This window comes from Ictalurus punctatus, chromosome 15, assembly GCF_001660625.3.
Source record: "Ictalurus punctatus breed USDA103 chromosome 15, Coco_2.0, whole genome shotgun sequence".
Taxonomy (NCBI): Eukaryota; Metazoa; Chordata; class Actinopteri; order Siluriformes; family Ictaluridae; genus Ictalurus; species Ictalurus punctatus.
This window is the reverse complement of record NC_030430.2, coordinates 14253739-14270944: the sequence shown is the minus strand read 5'-3', so window position 1 is coordinate 14270944 and position 17206 is coordinate 14253739. Positions and strand designations below refer to the sequence as shown.

At 37.1% G+C, this 17206-nt stretch overlaps 1 protein-coding gene across 1 annotated transcript; it reads right to left on the bottom strand.

Annotated features, from left to right (window-relative positions):
- Positions 1-10735: 10735 nt before the first annotated feature.
- rnd1a (Rho family GTPase 1a) lies at positions 10736-16677 on the bottom strand. Its single transcript, XM_017486452.3, has 5 exons — positions 16435-16677; positions 15557-15644; positions 12818-12927; positions 12598-12732; positions 10736-12480 (listed from the first exon to the last, which is right to left on the bottom strand). Exons 1-5 carry the CDS (start codon positions 16552-16554, stop codon positions 12241-12243), a joined length of 693 nt encoding a protein of 230 aa, XP_017341941.1. The 5' UTR covers positions 16555-16677; the 3' UTR covers positions 10736-12240.
- Positions 16678-17206: the final 529 nt, after the last annotated feature.

Genomic DNA, 17206 nt, shown 5'->3' with positions numbered 1-17206 from the left:
AAACTGCAGTAATACATTTTTTCCCACAGTGTCAAAAACGACTCCTTAAATGATCCGTTCTAAAGGATTCATTCTAAACTCCTCCTTTCAGAGAGCAAACTCTGCTCTGATTGGTCAGATGTCCCAGTCTGTTGTGATTGGTCTACGTTTTTCTTTCTTGTTTTGTATTGTCATCAGCATAAGTCTTGTATGCGTACAATGTCCTCCACTAACATTGGCACCCTTGGTAAACATGAGAAAAGACAGCTGTGAAAAATTGTCTTATTGTTTAACCTTTGGATCTTTTGTTAAAAAAAAAAATACTCTGCTTTCATGGATATCAAACAATTGCAAACACAACACAGGTTTATCCAAAAAAATCTTTGTTAAATATAGGTGTGCAACAATTATTGGCACCCCTATGAATTCATATGAGAAAAATATGTTTAAAGTATATTCCCATTGATATTTTAACTTTTTTTTTTAGTACACCTGTGTACTAGGAACAGGAAATTGTTCAATCATGAGTTCCTGTTTCACAGGAGTATAAATATGAGGTAACACATAGGCCGAATTCCCTTAGTCATTCATAACCATGGGTTAGACCAAGGAATATAGTTATGATGTGCGGTAAAATGTTGTTGAGCTTCACAAAATGAGAAGTGGCTATAAGAAAATAGCACAAGCATTGAAAATGCCCACTTCCACCATCAGGGCAGTAATTAAGAAGTTACAATCAAGTGGAAATGTTATGACTCAACCTGGAATTGGACATGTGTCTATATTGTATTGTATATGGCCAATAAAATCTCCAAGGATCACAGCTGGAGAATTGCAGAAGTTAGTTGCACCTTGGGGTCAGAAAACTAGCATCACCACAAGGTGTTTAGAAGGGTTTCAAGAAAAAAAGCCCCTACTCTCATCAAAAACTTAAGTGTCTTCTGTTTTCCAGACACTACTGGAACTTCAAATGGGATCGGGTTCTATGGTCAGATTAAACCACAATAAAGCTTCTGGCAATAAACCGCAGAGTTGGTTTTGGGGTACACAGAGAGGTAGTCATATGGAAATGTACCTCATATCCACAGTTTTATATAGGTGGCTTTAATGTTTTGTGGCTGTTTTTCTGCCAGAGGACCTGGATATTTTGTTAGGATACACAGCATCATGGACTCTATCAAATAATAACAGATATGAAAAACCTTATTGCCTCTGCCAGAAAGCATAAAATGGGCTGTGGTTGGATCTTCCAGCAGGACAATGATCCAAAACATACATCAGAATCAACACAAAAATGGTTTGATGACCACAAAATCAATGTCCTGCCATGGCCATCCCAGACCCTTGACTTGAAACCCATAGAAAATCTGTGGGGTGAACTGAAGATGAGTGTAGTGGAGGACACTGTATAATAGAATGAATATACAAGAAACTACAAAGTCGAAACACGTGATTAATCAGACAATTCCCACATCATTAACTCCTCTGGTATCTTTGCAATCTGTTGTACAGCACTATATATAACACTGCAATGTTTCAAGGTGACAAGTGTACAGTCAGCTCTAGATATATATGGAACATTGGGACAATTTAACTTAAAGGGTTAATCTGTGGAATTTACTCTCTGACCTGATATGTGGTAACCTAAAGGGCTTGTATGTTAAGGCCTTGCTATGGAACTACTTGACAAATAACATGACTTGTGATGTCAAATGAGTGGGTGTGGTCAGCATCAAGCAGGAAGCTTACACCAATAATCTTTAAGTAGGAAAAAAGATATGTTACTTCCCCCCCCCCCCCCCCCCCCCATAAGGTAATTATAATATATTATATTCCAAATATATTTAATTGAACCATTTTCAAGATGCTCCAAATGACCAAACATGGTTCAGGTTAATTGGGACAGTCAGTACAATAAGTAGAGAGAGGAAAGGTGATTGATGCTTATGGGTTATTTTTTTAAAATCCTATGTTATACTGCTGCTACTACAAGAAATAAATGATAAAATGTTATCATTTAATGGTGTATTTTTTTTACTTAATCTGTTTATACTGAATTTTTTTTTACACAATTAGTTAAGAATTTGGAAAATAACACTGATATTGTTGTTATTGCTGTAACAAATGAATTGATGTATGTTACATAGGCCAACATCTTAACATGTAGTCAGTTTTACTCAGTCTACTGTATTCATACAATATTAGAATGTGGTGATGTTTAAATTTGATTTATTGCTGCCATGACGCATGCTACCAATAACTTTTTAAATGTGTCATTGAGGATTAAAGTAAAGAATTAAACCAATGAAACCAGTGAAAAAAGGCCTAATCCAATATAAATGTGTGCCCCATATTCATAAACATGCAGTCCTATATTATCAAAACATGTAATTAAAATGGTTTTCAGTCAGTACGAATGTGTTAGGCTATAACCATTTTCCTGCATCATGCAGATATGCAAAACCTTCAGAATTTCAGAAATGTGAGCTAGTGTATTTTTGAAAATTATTGTAACCCCTACAAAATAATTTGCTTTTGGTGTCTTCCTTCGAGAGAATAACAGCACTGGGATTCTTCCTCCACTGTCTAATATGCTTAGAGACACATGTAGAGAAATTCTAGACCACTTCTCCACACTGAAGAATTCAAGCTTCTTTATATTCATAGGTTTATGCATTCAGACACACTGGTTGATGTCAGCAACTCAACCATTCATCAAGCCAATCATTCATTTAAAAATGTAATGTAAGTGAAAAACAGATGGTATTTAGTCCATTTTTTCAGCATTAGGTCTACTAATTTTGGTTTAACAAAATAGCCTGAAACAGCCTTAAACAATGTTGTATGTGCTCTCATAGAGGCCAGCGACTTAAAAGACATGTGACCTGTGTGTTAAAAGAGGGTTAAAGTGAATATATTTAGCACCCAATTGTTTATTTGATTAGCTGCTCTGAAAATAGTGTCACAACATCAGGCCACTAACAAAGGGCAAGGGAGGTGAGGGTCAGGAGAAAGAGCTATCTGACTGGCAGGGGTCAGTGTGATGGGGCTTCCACCCTGGAGCTCCCTCTACCTCCAACCAATGTGTCTCCATTGTTCAGCTTTCCTGTTTCTTCACTTCCTCCATGTGGGGGTGGAACGGACTCTTCCTTGGTGGAAAATCCCCAAGCTAGCCTTCCTTTTTTATGAGCCTTTCCGTAGAACAACAGAATAAGCTTCCTTCAAAAACAGGTACTGGAACGTGAACTCTTTAGGTTTTTACACACAACTGTCCACAGATCGGCAATGCAAACTCCCACTCTGATTAATGTTTTAGAGACCAGAAGACAGTGTAGTATGAGATTTTGGTTTGAGATTTTGCAGCTGGAAGACAGTAAATTAGTAAATCAAATCTAATCTGTTGTAAAATGTAACAAAAATTGATAAACAAAGGTAGGAAATGAACAACCAGGTTAAATAGTATAGATGTGCAGTAGGCGCGGCTGGTATTAATAGGCCAGGATGGCTAAGACAACCTGTCTTTCAAAGATAAAAAGACATCAATATAGCTATAACTTTATTTTTGGCATCTAGATTAAATTCTTTGCTGTTGACAAAAGTCTTAAAGTGGATTATTTTGGAATTTGGCGGAACCAAGCACCACCAATGGTCAGAAGGAAAAAATACATAGAATCTTAGAAAAAAAGAAGTGAGGCTTGGGCTGATTTCTTCCTAGATCAGACTGTAGTATAAACTGTTCAATGACAGTTACTTCAGGTGATTACACACACTGAAAAAATGGAATATGTGGTCAGTCAGATTTAAGAGACCATATTGCGTATAGTTTAGATAAAAATATTAAGTTTCTCATCAAAACATGATTTCATCCCTGCTGAAAAAAACAATAGAAACCATTACAGAAATTCTAATAGTTTCCACTACAAACACCATTACAAACCATCAGCTAACCATTAAAACCATTACCATTATTGGTCCATAATGGTATCCACTAGACATAAAATGCCACCAATAGAAGGCAACAAATTCCCAGTAGAGACCCACAGGGACCAGTTTCCAGTAAAACCAATACCATTCCCATTCTAACCATTAAAACCATTACAAATTCTATGAGTGTTTCTATTGATTATTGACAGCAGGGATTGCTTACACTAAAGTTAGTTGAAACAAGTTTCTAATTACTAGTTTGAATTATGTAGAGTGAGAAAGATCAATTCACATAGTATTAACGTAAATCTAGTGAGTATACTCGCACTGTGAACTATAACTGTAGAATTGAGGCAATTAAGACAAGTGCAGTAGAATAGTGCAGTGGCTGTTGCCAGTGAATTGGGTTCAATCCTCAGTTCAGGTGAAAGTGTGGAGTTTGATTTTAGTCAGGGTTTTGAGAATACATGATCGAATCGTGTAGGATGTATGAACAAAAACTGTAACTCAATTCAATGACGTGGAACCGATGTATGAGTTTGAATTAAGGAAGCAGTGAGGTTTTTTTTTTCAGGGCAGAGTGAAACGTCCCCAAGACACATCCGTAACATGTCATCAACAGTGACTAAGCATTTGCATGTGCAATACAATCATGTGAACCTGACCGTGAACGAGGTGAATTATTTACTATATACTATATGATATTTATACTATATGATGCTTTTTCCTCCCCAAAAAAACTAAAAGTGGATAGACTAAGCAAGTACAAATTAATCAAAGTACAAATTACACAAAAGTACAGACAATAGAAATGTAAGTTTAGTGTTCTTTTGCCGTGAATGAACGGGTTTCTGTACCCAGTTGTAACACTTATCATTGATATTGATAAAGTCTTCTATCTGTTTTTAAGTGTGTGTGTGTGTGTGTGTGTGTGTGTGTGTGTGTGTGTGTGATAGTTTATCCTATATCACTCCTTTTATGCCATGGATGATACCTCATGATATAATACATTGTTCAATAGTTTCATTATCAAGCTGTTGATAGATATTAGATTTTAGCTGTTCCATTTCCTGACTATATCACAACCAACCATCATTGGTGTGCAGCACTTTTAATTAGAATGGTAGCACAGATATGGTACATTACGATTGGAAAGTTCTTTTGTTCCCATCAGAGGTAGGAGGTTTTTATTTTTATTTTTTTTTATTCTTCAGCAGCGATGAGATGAAAGAAAGAAAGAGAGACTGTGAGACACATATAAACCAGAAAGGTGTCCATTAAATATTTAATCTGACCCTCTCCTTTCCTTTGAATTCATAGAAGTGAATCTGTATTCACATTTTATACAGCTTCACACACTTAGAGTGTTGCTATGACTACATTCCTCCTGTCATAAGGGCATTGTCTGACACTGAAAGACGAAACATAATACTCATGTTCTCATGCTACCTCTCTCTCTCTCTCTCTCTCTCTCTCTCTCTCTCCCCGATGCTTTTAGGCTTTGTGAATAAGTTGAGGCTTGATGTTCAGTATTTTAGACTTACAGAAACACACTACCAGCTTTAAAACCGTCCACAGTCCAGTCAATACATTGATTATGCCATCCTGCTATATTATACATCCAACCAAATCACCTTTCCATTTAATAAATAATGGATTCCTCTGTGAAAATCGCAGCCTTATTAATATTTCAAATGCTGATTGTCAGTATACAAATTAAATCAAAACACTACTCAACCTGATGTTTAACATTTACTTTACGGTATTAGATTTTTAAAATTCATGGTGCACCTGCCACACGTCATGTATTGCATTAAAAATAGATTACCATTTCATACCATGAAATTCATTCAATCTTGGCTTTATTGTACAGCAATTCCCTGCAGAGAGAACGCAATGCTATTTGTCAAATTTTAGAAATAACTATGCTCAGCATGTGAAATCCCATGAGCGATGAAGCGAGAGGAGACTCAGTAATACAATCATTTAACAATATCGCCAAATATTGGTCTCTTAGATCACTCACCTCGTTCACAATTATGGGTCAGAATAATAATAATAAAAGCGTTTTCTGAGTTTTCCCTTTCTACAATGCGTTTTTTGCTTTGGGGATAGGGTTTAGCAGGAAACAGATAGTTTTATCCAATACAACTCCCATTTTATGGCCCTCACCTCATCTCATGGCTTGTTGGAATTTTGCAAATTGTTCTAATAGATCAAACTGTAATATAATTTGACCTGCAGAGTTATTATTAAATTACGAATATTGTAAGTAGTGTCATTTAAATTTGCACAGTGGAAAATCATATTCAAGACTTTCTGCTATATAAGACAGTTGTGTTTTTGATATGAGCAACATGAAAATTATGCTGTACTCCATCAAATGCAGTCATATGGAAAGCCACCCCATATCTTCATGTTTATAGACACACATTATCAGTGTACCATGACCTAATTAGTTATTTACCTTGCTGTATAAATCAAGTCTGTTTTACCCTCTTTTTGGTTCCATATGCTAGAATTTATGTAAACTGTAAACCATTCAGAGAACTTGAGTCGTTTTGCAAGTCTTTATGTGCACAAAGACACAGTTCTCATATAAAATTATGTCAGTCAGTGTTGAATTATCCATGACTTTTTGGTCAGAATGGGATTAAGTGAATATTACCAAAAACTTAAATGATGGTTATAGAGCCATTCAACATTATTTTACAACAGTAAATGGCAAATTCACCAACATAACACACAAATATCAACCTTTCCAATGTCACGTCATACTACCCCTCAGACTGATCCCCTGATGCTGTGTAGTCATAGACAGCTAATTAAATGGCCAAACATGAGCATCCATCATCGACGTAGCCCCAGGGCATCATCATCATAATCATCATCATCATCACCATCACCATGTCCCAGCACTGTATGTGTGTGTGTGTGTGTGTGTGTGTGTGTGTGTCTGTGTGTGTGTGTGTGTGTGTGTGTGTGTGTGTGTGTTTGCGTACTGGGGGAAGGGTGAGCTTTTAGTTTGGGGGAGCTCAGAGATTTCCCAATAGCATATTTGAACCGTCAGCTAGAAAACAGGGAAAATTAAAAAAGGGCTGAGGATAAGTGTCAAGAAACATACCACTACAGTAGGGATCTAAATGAATACAAATACATCATTCGGATATGTGATAATATAGATAATGTGTCCTAAACAAATACGAATATAGATGTGAACAACAAGAGTATTTTTTTTAGAGAAATATTCAGAAAGCCTCAGACTAGGTGTGTACATAGGGATCCCACAGGAGGAAGAACAAAAAAGTTTATTATTATAATTTTTTAAAATGTGCTTTTAAGAATAGCTGAAGCTCATGGGGAGGGGAAAGAAGACTTGAAACTAGCCAAAAATATTCAGAATTGGAAAAATTAGATACATTTTTCTTCTATTGTTCAGTCTTTTCAAGGAAAACAAGATAACTGTGGTACACATGTCTGAATTGCAGTATAGTATACAGTATATACACCATGCAGATATTATATGTATAACCTGGTAACCCTGGCTGCAGAATAAATATCAAGTTCAATAACAGGATAGTAAATGGAAGCGGCACTATTTGGTTTTACACTGCCTTAATGAGCTCTGAAATTAAACCATATTTATCCAGTATTTCTGTGCAAACAAAAGAAATTAGCTTTCATATATTGAGCTGCTGCTCCATATAGCTCACAGACCACATGCTGTGCACAGGGAAGCATATTTCTGTGGGGCTGACCCAAAAATAATTATTTAATTCATTTTTAAAATATTGTAAAACTGGTACGTTCATTGTACGTGTTTTTCAACTTATCTTCCTCCACTGTTATTAAAATTATTTTTTCTCAGAAATCCATATGGACCTTATAAAGAAATGCTGCATTAAACAATCTCATTTTGACTCGCAGCAGCATTGCAATTGCATCCCAGCATTATAGTATATTCTGTAGCCTGTCCATAGAACTTTTCTGATCTTTCTGAAATGTAACAAACTCCAAGTTGACAACAGTAGCCACCTAATTAAATTCAATTCGGGGTTTGTTGCACCTCCAGGGTTGGGGGCTCCACCCTGTGTGCGCAGAGTTTGCATGTTCTGCATTCATGTTCTCCCTGTCTTGGTTTCCTCCAGGTACTCCAGTTTCCTCCTCCAGTCCAAAGACATGCATTGTAGGCTGATTGACATTTCAAAATTGTCCATACTGTGTGATTGTGTGTGTAACTGTGCCCTGCTGTAGCACCCTATCCAGAGTGTCCACCACTTTGTGCCCCGAGCTCCCTGGGGTCGGCTCCAGGCTCCCCATGACCCTGTGTAGGATAAGTGGTATGGAAAATGGATGCATGGATGCTATCAACTGAAACTTAAATGACAGGGTTTTTTTTTTATTTGAGAAAGACATCACTGCTTTGAAACATAGTTAGTTGCTTATTTAGTCATACTACATAGAAGACAGAGAGGTTGCCAGAAAGTTCCAGAGGCCGTCTGGTTCAGGAGTTGAACAAATATATGTTCTGCAAAGTGCTATTTATTATTAGAATTTGTGAATCAAAATAATTTTTCCAGTAGTCCGGGGGAAAAAACAACCACCCCCCACTTCTGGTTTAATAGAGATAGTATGCAGAACGGAAGTCTGATTGGCTGCAAGTTGTCTATGCTAATTTTGCTATTAATTATGTACATAAATCTTCAGTGGAGAAACAGGAGCTGACATTGAAGAATATTTCTCAGGGCCTCAAACCTTCTTTTATTTCATACTTAATTACATTTCACTTTCTTAGTTTTAGGGCACATTTCACCCATTTCCTACAGGAACTGTTTACTATAAAAGATCTGCGTCGGTATTTTCAAAATGTGGAAAGTCTCTGTAGACTTTGTAGAGTATGACCACGTATAACCTTTCATGATTAGAATTTTTACCAACTATAGTCTCTGCTAGAAAAAATGCAATACTCTACTATCATACTAAAGACTTGTTTATCTATGTCAATTGTTGCGGCAATATTTATAAAGAAACAAAGACAGACTGTACTGAGTTCTCAAGTGGCACGCCAGAATCGCATTTGCCCGACCACCAGGAGACTGGATGGGAAGGATGGCATTACTTTCTCTCCCCTGTCAAGCAGAGCAACACTAGCCAATTGTGGGCTTCTATGAGCTCAAGAAGGTGGAAGAGGGCAGACAGCATTTAGTTTTACGTTGCCATTCCTGTAGGTAGCTTTCATGTGATAGGAGATGGCTGGCTAGAAGATAGGAATTGGCAAATGACCAAATAGGTGTTTGCTTGTATTTTCTCATTTATAAGTCACTTTGGATAAAAGCATCTGCTAAATGAATAAATGTAAAATGTAAATGTAAAATGGGGAAAAATCCCAAAAAAGACAGCATTTATTGTCACATATACAAGTATAATCGAGGGAAAGTATTTTTCTGTGTATATCCAAGTGTTTTAGCAAGCTGGGGTCAGAGCACAGGGTCAGACATGATGTGGCACCCCGGGAGCAGAGAGGGTTAAGGGTTTTGCTTAAGGGCCCAAACAGTGGCAGTGTCAATATTCAAGCTCATGAATGATTTAAGAAAATATAATACTCAGCCCCGATTATGTTATTATGTCATAATTGTCATGAACATCAAATGTTTTTATTCATGACAGTTTTAGCATAGACCAAAATGACCATCATTGGACATTTGATAATGCTAATTTCCCAAGCATGGTTGGAAAGAATAAGTGAGCTACTCAGTGTGTGCAATCTTCATGTAATACACTGGAAATCAGGATACAATTTTGCTGCACCCCAGGGAGCTGCTTGGATGTGTGGAACTGTTATATTGAGAGAGTGGCACAGAGACAAACACATCATCCACACTAGACCCATCAGTGTACAAACCCCAGGGGGTACACTCTGCTTCACTGTTGTGGAGGAAGGGGATCTATTAATCTACCGCAGTGCTGGAATCATCCTAAAGTCTGCACAAACACATGATAAAATCTGAATTTACACAATAAAGCCATTTTTAATGAAACCAGTTGAGAGAAATCACAGATACTTAAGAAAAACATTTGAAAATAAATTACAATAATACTAGACACATGACATTTTAAGCTACACTTCACACATGAATACAATAATATATTCAGTCTATCACTGCTCAAAGAGCAAGAACTTCTCAGGGAGCATATGTATTTCACTATAGCTTCAGGTATAGGTTTGTATTTTAACGCTATAATGAAATTGAGCAGTGCCGTACATCCTTGATTGTTGCTAGGCAACACTGCGGCATTCTGGCACTCTGCGTAGTTGTATGGGTCTTCAGTATGATGCAGAAAGGGGTGTATGTATCAAATATACCACTAGATCTGCAGTATCAGAGACTACCTGTCCATTCATACAACAGATAAAACTGGGCAACAGAGAGTTTAACTGTCTATGAGGAAACAAATATGCAAAGATCTAAGAAAACAGAATTGGGTGCTTGTTCAGAGATGAAAAAGTAGGCCCAGCTTGTGCGTTGTTAAGACTAATGTCTGCTTGTGCAATATAGCAAGTACATGCACTCACACCATTCTGTCCTGATAGTGTCTGATCTTATCGGCTGGCAGATGCTGAGTCAGGCGCTATTTATCTTGTTAAACTGATATAAAAATCAATATATGGTTTACAAGTGGATTCCAAAGGGTATAGTCACTGTATGTTTTTCATTATGTTACCATTAAACTGTGGCTGTTACTCAATTTTATTTTATGAGGACTACTGGGGGAAAGACACCTTTTCCCCAATGCAACTGAACACATCATAAAGATTACTTCATTAGACTGATCAGGTTTCCAAGAAGTGTCTTCAAATAGAAACAAGAAATAATATGCATGAAACAAAGTCAGCCCAAACAAAGTCAAAATTCCTTATCAAAGCTATAGTTTGGCACAGGTAAGTAACCGAATATGAATACATTATTTGGATTGAACAGATGTGTGTCCTAAACAGATACACAAATACAGATGTGAATAGGAGGTGCACTTTTTGAGTTCACAGGGTTTGAGTTCACAGGTTGAGACTACAGGTGTGTGTGTGCAGAAATACAGATAGCAGATAAAAAATAAAAATAAAAACATAAAAACAAAAAAACGCCTGGGTTGAAGAAGTGAGGAGAATTGATTGAGGAGACATGACAGATCATGCTGACAATGCTGGTATTTCTACAGTGCTCCATTTTTTTTTACACTGTTTTTCTGCACTGTCTCACTGAAAACCACACCTACTTTTGGTTTAAATCCAAATACGGACAGGTATATCTGGAATATTAAACAGATACAGATAGAGATAGTGGCTACATCACTAGATTTTAGAAATTGTATTGAATTTAATAATAATACACACTCTGGGTCAGGCGCTGAAAGTCCAAATGAGCTCTTTACTACAAGACATCAATTCAAGAGATATTTGATCATTAAAATGAAAAGAAGGTAGCCTTAAAAAGGTAAGCCAGATAATCAGGCACGTTCAGTAGGATTACCTTATATCTAATCTCTCATCAGACTTGTCTGGGATAAAATGTCATCCTGTCTCCTCAATTAATCCCCCTAATCTCTTCTGTCCTGCTCTGACACGCTCATCTAAGGTCCAAGGTCCAGCTACTCTAAGGTTAAGCCCCATCCAAACTGAACCGCCATCACAATATCTCCCGCATGTTGTTCACGCCATTTCAAGAACGGTCCAAGAACTATCTGTTCTCTTCGTTAATCATCTGATTTATAGACAGACAGTTGTCTGTGCATGTATATGAGAGACAGAGTAGAAGTCAGCGTGCTTTATCTTCCTACATATGATTGCGCACTCCATCAATGTCAATTTTATAGCTGCTCTTTAAAACTTCCCCAGTTATGCCCCTTACCCGTTTGTGTCCTCCAATAAAATCACATAAGCGTTTTCCTCTGTCATGCTCTTTTACATACATGGCCAGATAACCAATTAATCCCGTCTTTTATTAAATGTCTGGTGAGCCTGCACAGGAAGAATTCTGGATACAGCTGAAATGCATGGATGGCTCAGCTCTCCAATACATATGCACCATAAATAAATTTAAAAAATAGCACACTCAATTAAACAGGTCATGAGGTTCATGTCAATTACAAGTTGTAAACCTGTGTATTTAAAAGAATCAGTTAACCTTCGACTTCCATTCTTTGTGATGAAGAAATGGGATGGACTGAAAAGGCAAAACATTGAGTGTGTAGAGATGGGAGGGGACAGCAAAGGTCATGACCTCTTGTCTCATTTCAAAACGGCCCTTCTGTTTATCTGTCTCAGGAATTAGAAAGTCTGGATCACATGACAGAACAACTCTTGGTCCTCTCTTTGCTGAAGGAGGAGCTCAGAAGCTCACTCTTGCTGGGCAGGTGCAGGAGGCGTTTCCGGTGGGCGGGACTTGGCTTGATAGGTGGCTGAAGTTTGTCAAGACAAGCCAGCGCTGCTGAGCGAAACACGTTGTCTATGCTTTTCTCTGACGTAAACGCAGAACACTCCAGATATGCCTCGGCTCCCACCTGTTTTGCTAGTGATGACCCCTAGTGATAGAGCCATAAGAAAATGAATGAAGATAGATGGACAGACAGGCCCATAAATAGATAGACAGATCAAGCAATAATCAAGCATTATCAATTAAGCGAGTGTGACTAAGTGACCTGTTCGTAAGAAATCGGGGCCATTTTTTGCGTGGACAGCTCCATCAGTGTGCACACGTCAGTGCGCAGGTCTGTCTTACAGGCAACCAGTAGGATGCATGCGTTGGGGCAGAAATCCATGATCTCTGTCTTCCACTATAAAAGGACAGCACAGTCATAACTGGACATATATTACACTGTATAACAAACACATTTAGAGCTATGCTTTGGCCTCATTTACCTTTTTCAGAGAGCTGTCAACAGTGTCAGGTCGGCTGATGTCGAAACAGAGCAGCACAGCATCAGAGTCGCTATAGCAGAGTGGCCTGACGTTATCGTAATACGGAGAACCTACATGAGCAATGCCACACTTTTAAAACTAACAATAAAAAAATTATTTTAAAAAAGACCATAGGCCATATATTATGGCGGTAAGTCTATTGCAGCACATTACAAACACACACACATTAACATTAAATAGCATATAGTATTGTAATTCAATTCAATTCAATTTAATTTGTATAGCACTTAACAATGGACATTGTCTCAAAGCAGCTTTGCAGAAACATATAAACACAGGATACAGATTTTAAGTGTGTGAATTTATCCCTATTGAGCCAGCCGGTGGCGACGGTGGCGAGGAAAAACTCCCTAAGATGATATGAGGAAGAAACCTTGAGAGGAACCAGACTCAGAAGGGAACCCCTCCTCATCTGGGTAACAACGGATAGTGTGAAAGTAAAAGAAAGTTCATTATGGTTTTTATATGAAGTCTGTTTGTTGAACTAGTCCACTATTCACTAAAGGAGACGAGTGCAAAATTGTATGTGGTAATTGCAGTCCTAAGGCCATAGCAGCAACCATAGTCCCAGCAACCACAGCGAGAATGTCTCCAGTAATGAAACTGGAGGAAACTCACAAGGACAACATGTACAGTTCAGCAGAGACATAAACCCAAGCAAAGGACTAAACCCAGAAGTTAACTTCTGCACCACCGTGCCACCTTTTATTTACAATAAAATCACAAAATACACAGCATGTACAATATAGCTTAATAGGGCCCTTAGTTTAAGCAGGTGCATGCAACCATACTGTACATTAAGAGAGACTTCAAATGGTTTCAATTTGTCGCAATACCAAAGTATCCACAACCTCTCATTATACATGCAATTTGATTTGCAAGCAAAATCACTCCAGGATTTTGCGATCGCAGAAATGAATGCTAAATCAAGCAAACTCTGCAATATTCGGAGCTTGCAGTGTTTGAAAATTACTGCAGATTTTCCACATATTTGGGCCAAGACGCTTCGTGTGACGTCATCACAATACGCAATTTAGCCAAAGCCCTCTTCGATTCACGTGCGTCGAACATGAGTGCACCTAAAAGATCTCATTTACTAATAAACATCACTGCAAAAGACAATGCGAAAAACTTTTGTGCCATTGCCATTTCGAATATTCAAGTAGTGTCCTAAGGGAAAAAACAAACACAAAAAACTTTTTAAAAAGCTGCAGCAAAATCAAGCATTTTTGGCTGCAACACTCAAAAAACACAAAACACTCTGCAAAATCCTTTACGGACTGTGAAGAATGCAAGTAGAGGCATCTGAGTAAGACAGATGAGAATATCCAAGCTGTAATTAGTAAGACTTATTAGTCATAATTACAGAGAAACTGTGTGTGTGTGTGTGTGTGTGTGTGTGTGTGTGTGTGTGTGTGTGTGTGTGTGTATGTGTGTGTAGCCATGTGTGAGGCCTGAATATCTCCTGATAGGAATACATAATGAATTTGGACAGTTTGAGGACATTTAGCTGGTCCTTAAAAAACTAAGACAGCGTGTGTGTGTGTGTGTGTGTGTGTGTGTGATACTGCCAGTCTCCCCATATTCCACCAAACTGCCATCTACTAATGATTCCATGCGTAATTAATGAAGTTTACTTGGCCTAATGAAGGCATGGTTAAGTAAATGAGTGCTGATTGCTTTCACACTCTCCAATTACAAACACTGATCAGGAGATCAGTTCTTGAATGCGAGTAAGAGGTCAGTTCAAAGCACTATTAACGCAGGAGAAAGTGAGGTCATGACATCTAAGGGCATAGTGCTTGTATCTGCTTTAAATCAGTGTGATTGAGGTCAAGGGCTCAATCTAATCCCATAACGATGGTGTCAATGCAGATTATCAAACAATTACCTGAAATGCATTTTAATGAATTAATAAAGTAACCTATAAGGAGCTGCACTCATTTGTGTCCAGCTTGACATAAGGATGATTCCATGACTGGGCTCTTGCCACTTTTTTTTTTTTTTTAAATCATGTTTCAACATTAATTTAAGCATCTATTCTATTCTAACCTGCATTTACCAGTTCAAAAATTGCTTTGACCATTCTCAATATTTCCAATGGCTGCATTTTACAGGGTTGAATTTTTAGTGTAGAATTAGCAAACACACAGAATATGATTAACTAGCATCCATGTTCCAAATGAATAATTTAATAATCTAGTTATTAATGTTACTTTATTTATATATGATTTGCTTTTAACATTGACACTAGTACAATATAGAATAAATGAGAGAATGGACTTTTCTTCTTCCCATGATCTTCACGAAATGCACATGTTCAAATGTCCTGTTCAAATATTCCAAATATTTTTGAAAACTAATGGAACAAGATGGTTCAAGCAGTAGATGTTAAATGGATTCACACATTACAGTGTACTTCAGGTAAAAATGCTGTTTTCTAAGTGCTTTAAATAAGTTTTTATTTATGTTTTAAGTTATTTATTTGAAATATGCACACTGGTCGTTGTGAACACATTGTTTTATGTTTAAAATGTCTTTTACTTTTATATTACACATATAATTGAAAATATCAGTGGGACACGAATAGCACCCCAATCGTAGAATCACTCATCACACTGTAGACCATAAGTGTAAATACAGCTGTACATGTATAGCTGTATAGCTTAGATTTCTCACCTGATGTGTCCCACAGACTGAGCTCAATGTGTTGCTCTTCTATTTCCAGGCCTGACGTGTAGTTTTCAAACACTGTCGGGATGTACGTCTGTAAGCAATCACAATAAAGATCCAGGATTATTTCAGTTCAGTCTGGAGCAGGAATTCTCATGCCCAGTTTGATGCTTGTGTACAGGGAAAAGGCTTCTGTATTCAAAATACACTTGAATATCATGTCCACAAAACTGCCTAAATGAATTAGTTAGGCTGAGTAATAAACTGCAAATGTTTTTTTTTTTTAAAGTCACTTTAACTTATAACATTGCACATTTACAGTATGTTGATAAAATAAATCCTAAACATAGCTACATTTTTGATTTATTGAGACCGTAGTGTTAAAGTTAAGCGAAAAGGCCTTTTTTGACAATGTTCTCAAAAAATATATATTATTTCTTCTCTAGTTAATTCTCAAGAACTAGAGAATTAAATAGAAGAAAAAAATATATATTTTTTTTAAATCCAGGAACTCTTTCCTGTAGTGTGAAGAATATTTTTTTAAATGGTTTGTGTTTATTAGTATAGGTTTAAAAGCATTAAAGCATTACTTTAATCTGCATTTAGATTAGTTTTCTTCATGTATTTGTTCATCTGTATATTTATGACTATTATTAGTGTTGTTGCTGCTGCTATTATCATCATCACCATCGTTGTAGTTGTTGTTGTTGTTATTATTATTATGCTGATCATTTAGATACATGTTTGAGGGGGAAAAAGTGGTCATAAATAATAAAAATTGTTGCATATTGTTTCTTATTAATCTGCAGTTTAATATACATTTCCAGTGGACCTGACTGAGCAATAAAATGTCAGATTTAAACAGAAACTAGTTGATCTCTTACCTCGGGGTAGCAGTCCTTTGCCAAGACTTGTAACATAGCCGTTTTCCCGCACTGAACATCTCCCACTAACACCAGTTTACAGCGGACCTCCAGCGGCTCGCTTATTCTCCTCTCCTTCATTCTCGACGAGACCAAATTATATGAAAAAGTGAATTTGACTCCTTCGAAATATCATTCACGTGTTCCGGCTGTACTCCAGCGACGCGTGAACTGTGTAACACTACACCACTGAGTAGGGACAGTGACAGCAACTGGCTGACTGGAGAGAACTGCAGCGTTTTATGCATCTCAACCATCCAATCAGCGCTGCGGATCACTGCGCGCGCCGCGTCCCGTAGTGGCCACGCCCCACAATATACAGACTACTAGAGCATTCAGTGAGTAAACTATGAATGTTTACTTCCGCTGGTGCAAAGTCATATATATATATATATATATATATATATATATATATATATATATATATATATATATATATATATATATATATATTTTTTTTTTTAAGATTTCAAAGGCAAAATGAACAACGTCTATTGAATAAGCTATGTATAACTTCACTTTTTTTTTGTTATTTAAATAAGGATTTCCTGAGTAGGCGTGTATAAGCTATAAAATTGTTCAAGCATTGTTTTGTGTGTCAGTGCTTTCAGTTTTCAGTCATGATCTGTGGCTGACACAGATCTGGGGAATGATTTAGTCTGCTGTATCTCACTCTAATTCCCTGGGATTAGCCTACACACTGCTATACTTCTGCTGAAACATTACTCAATAG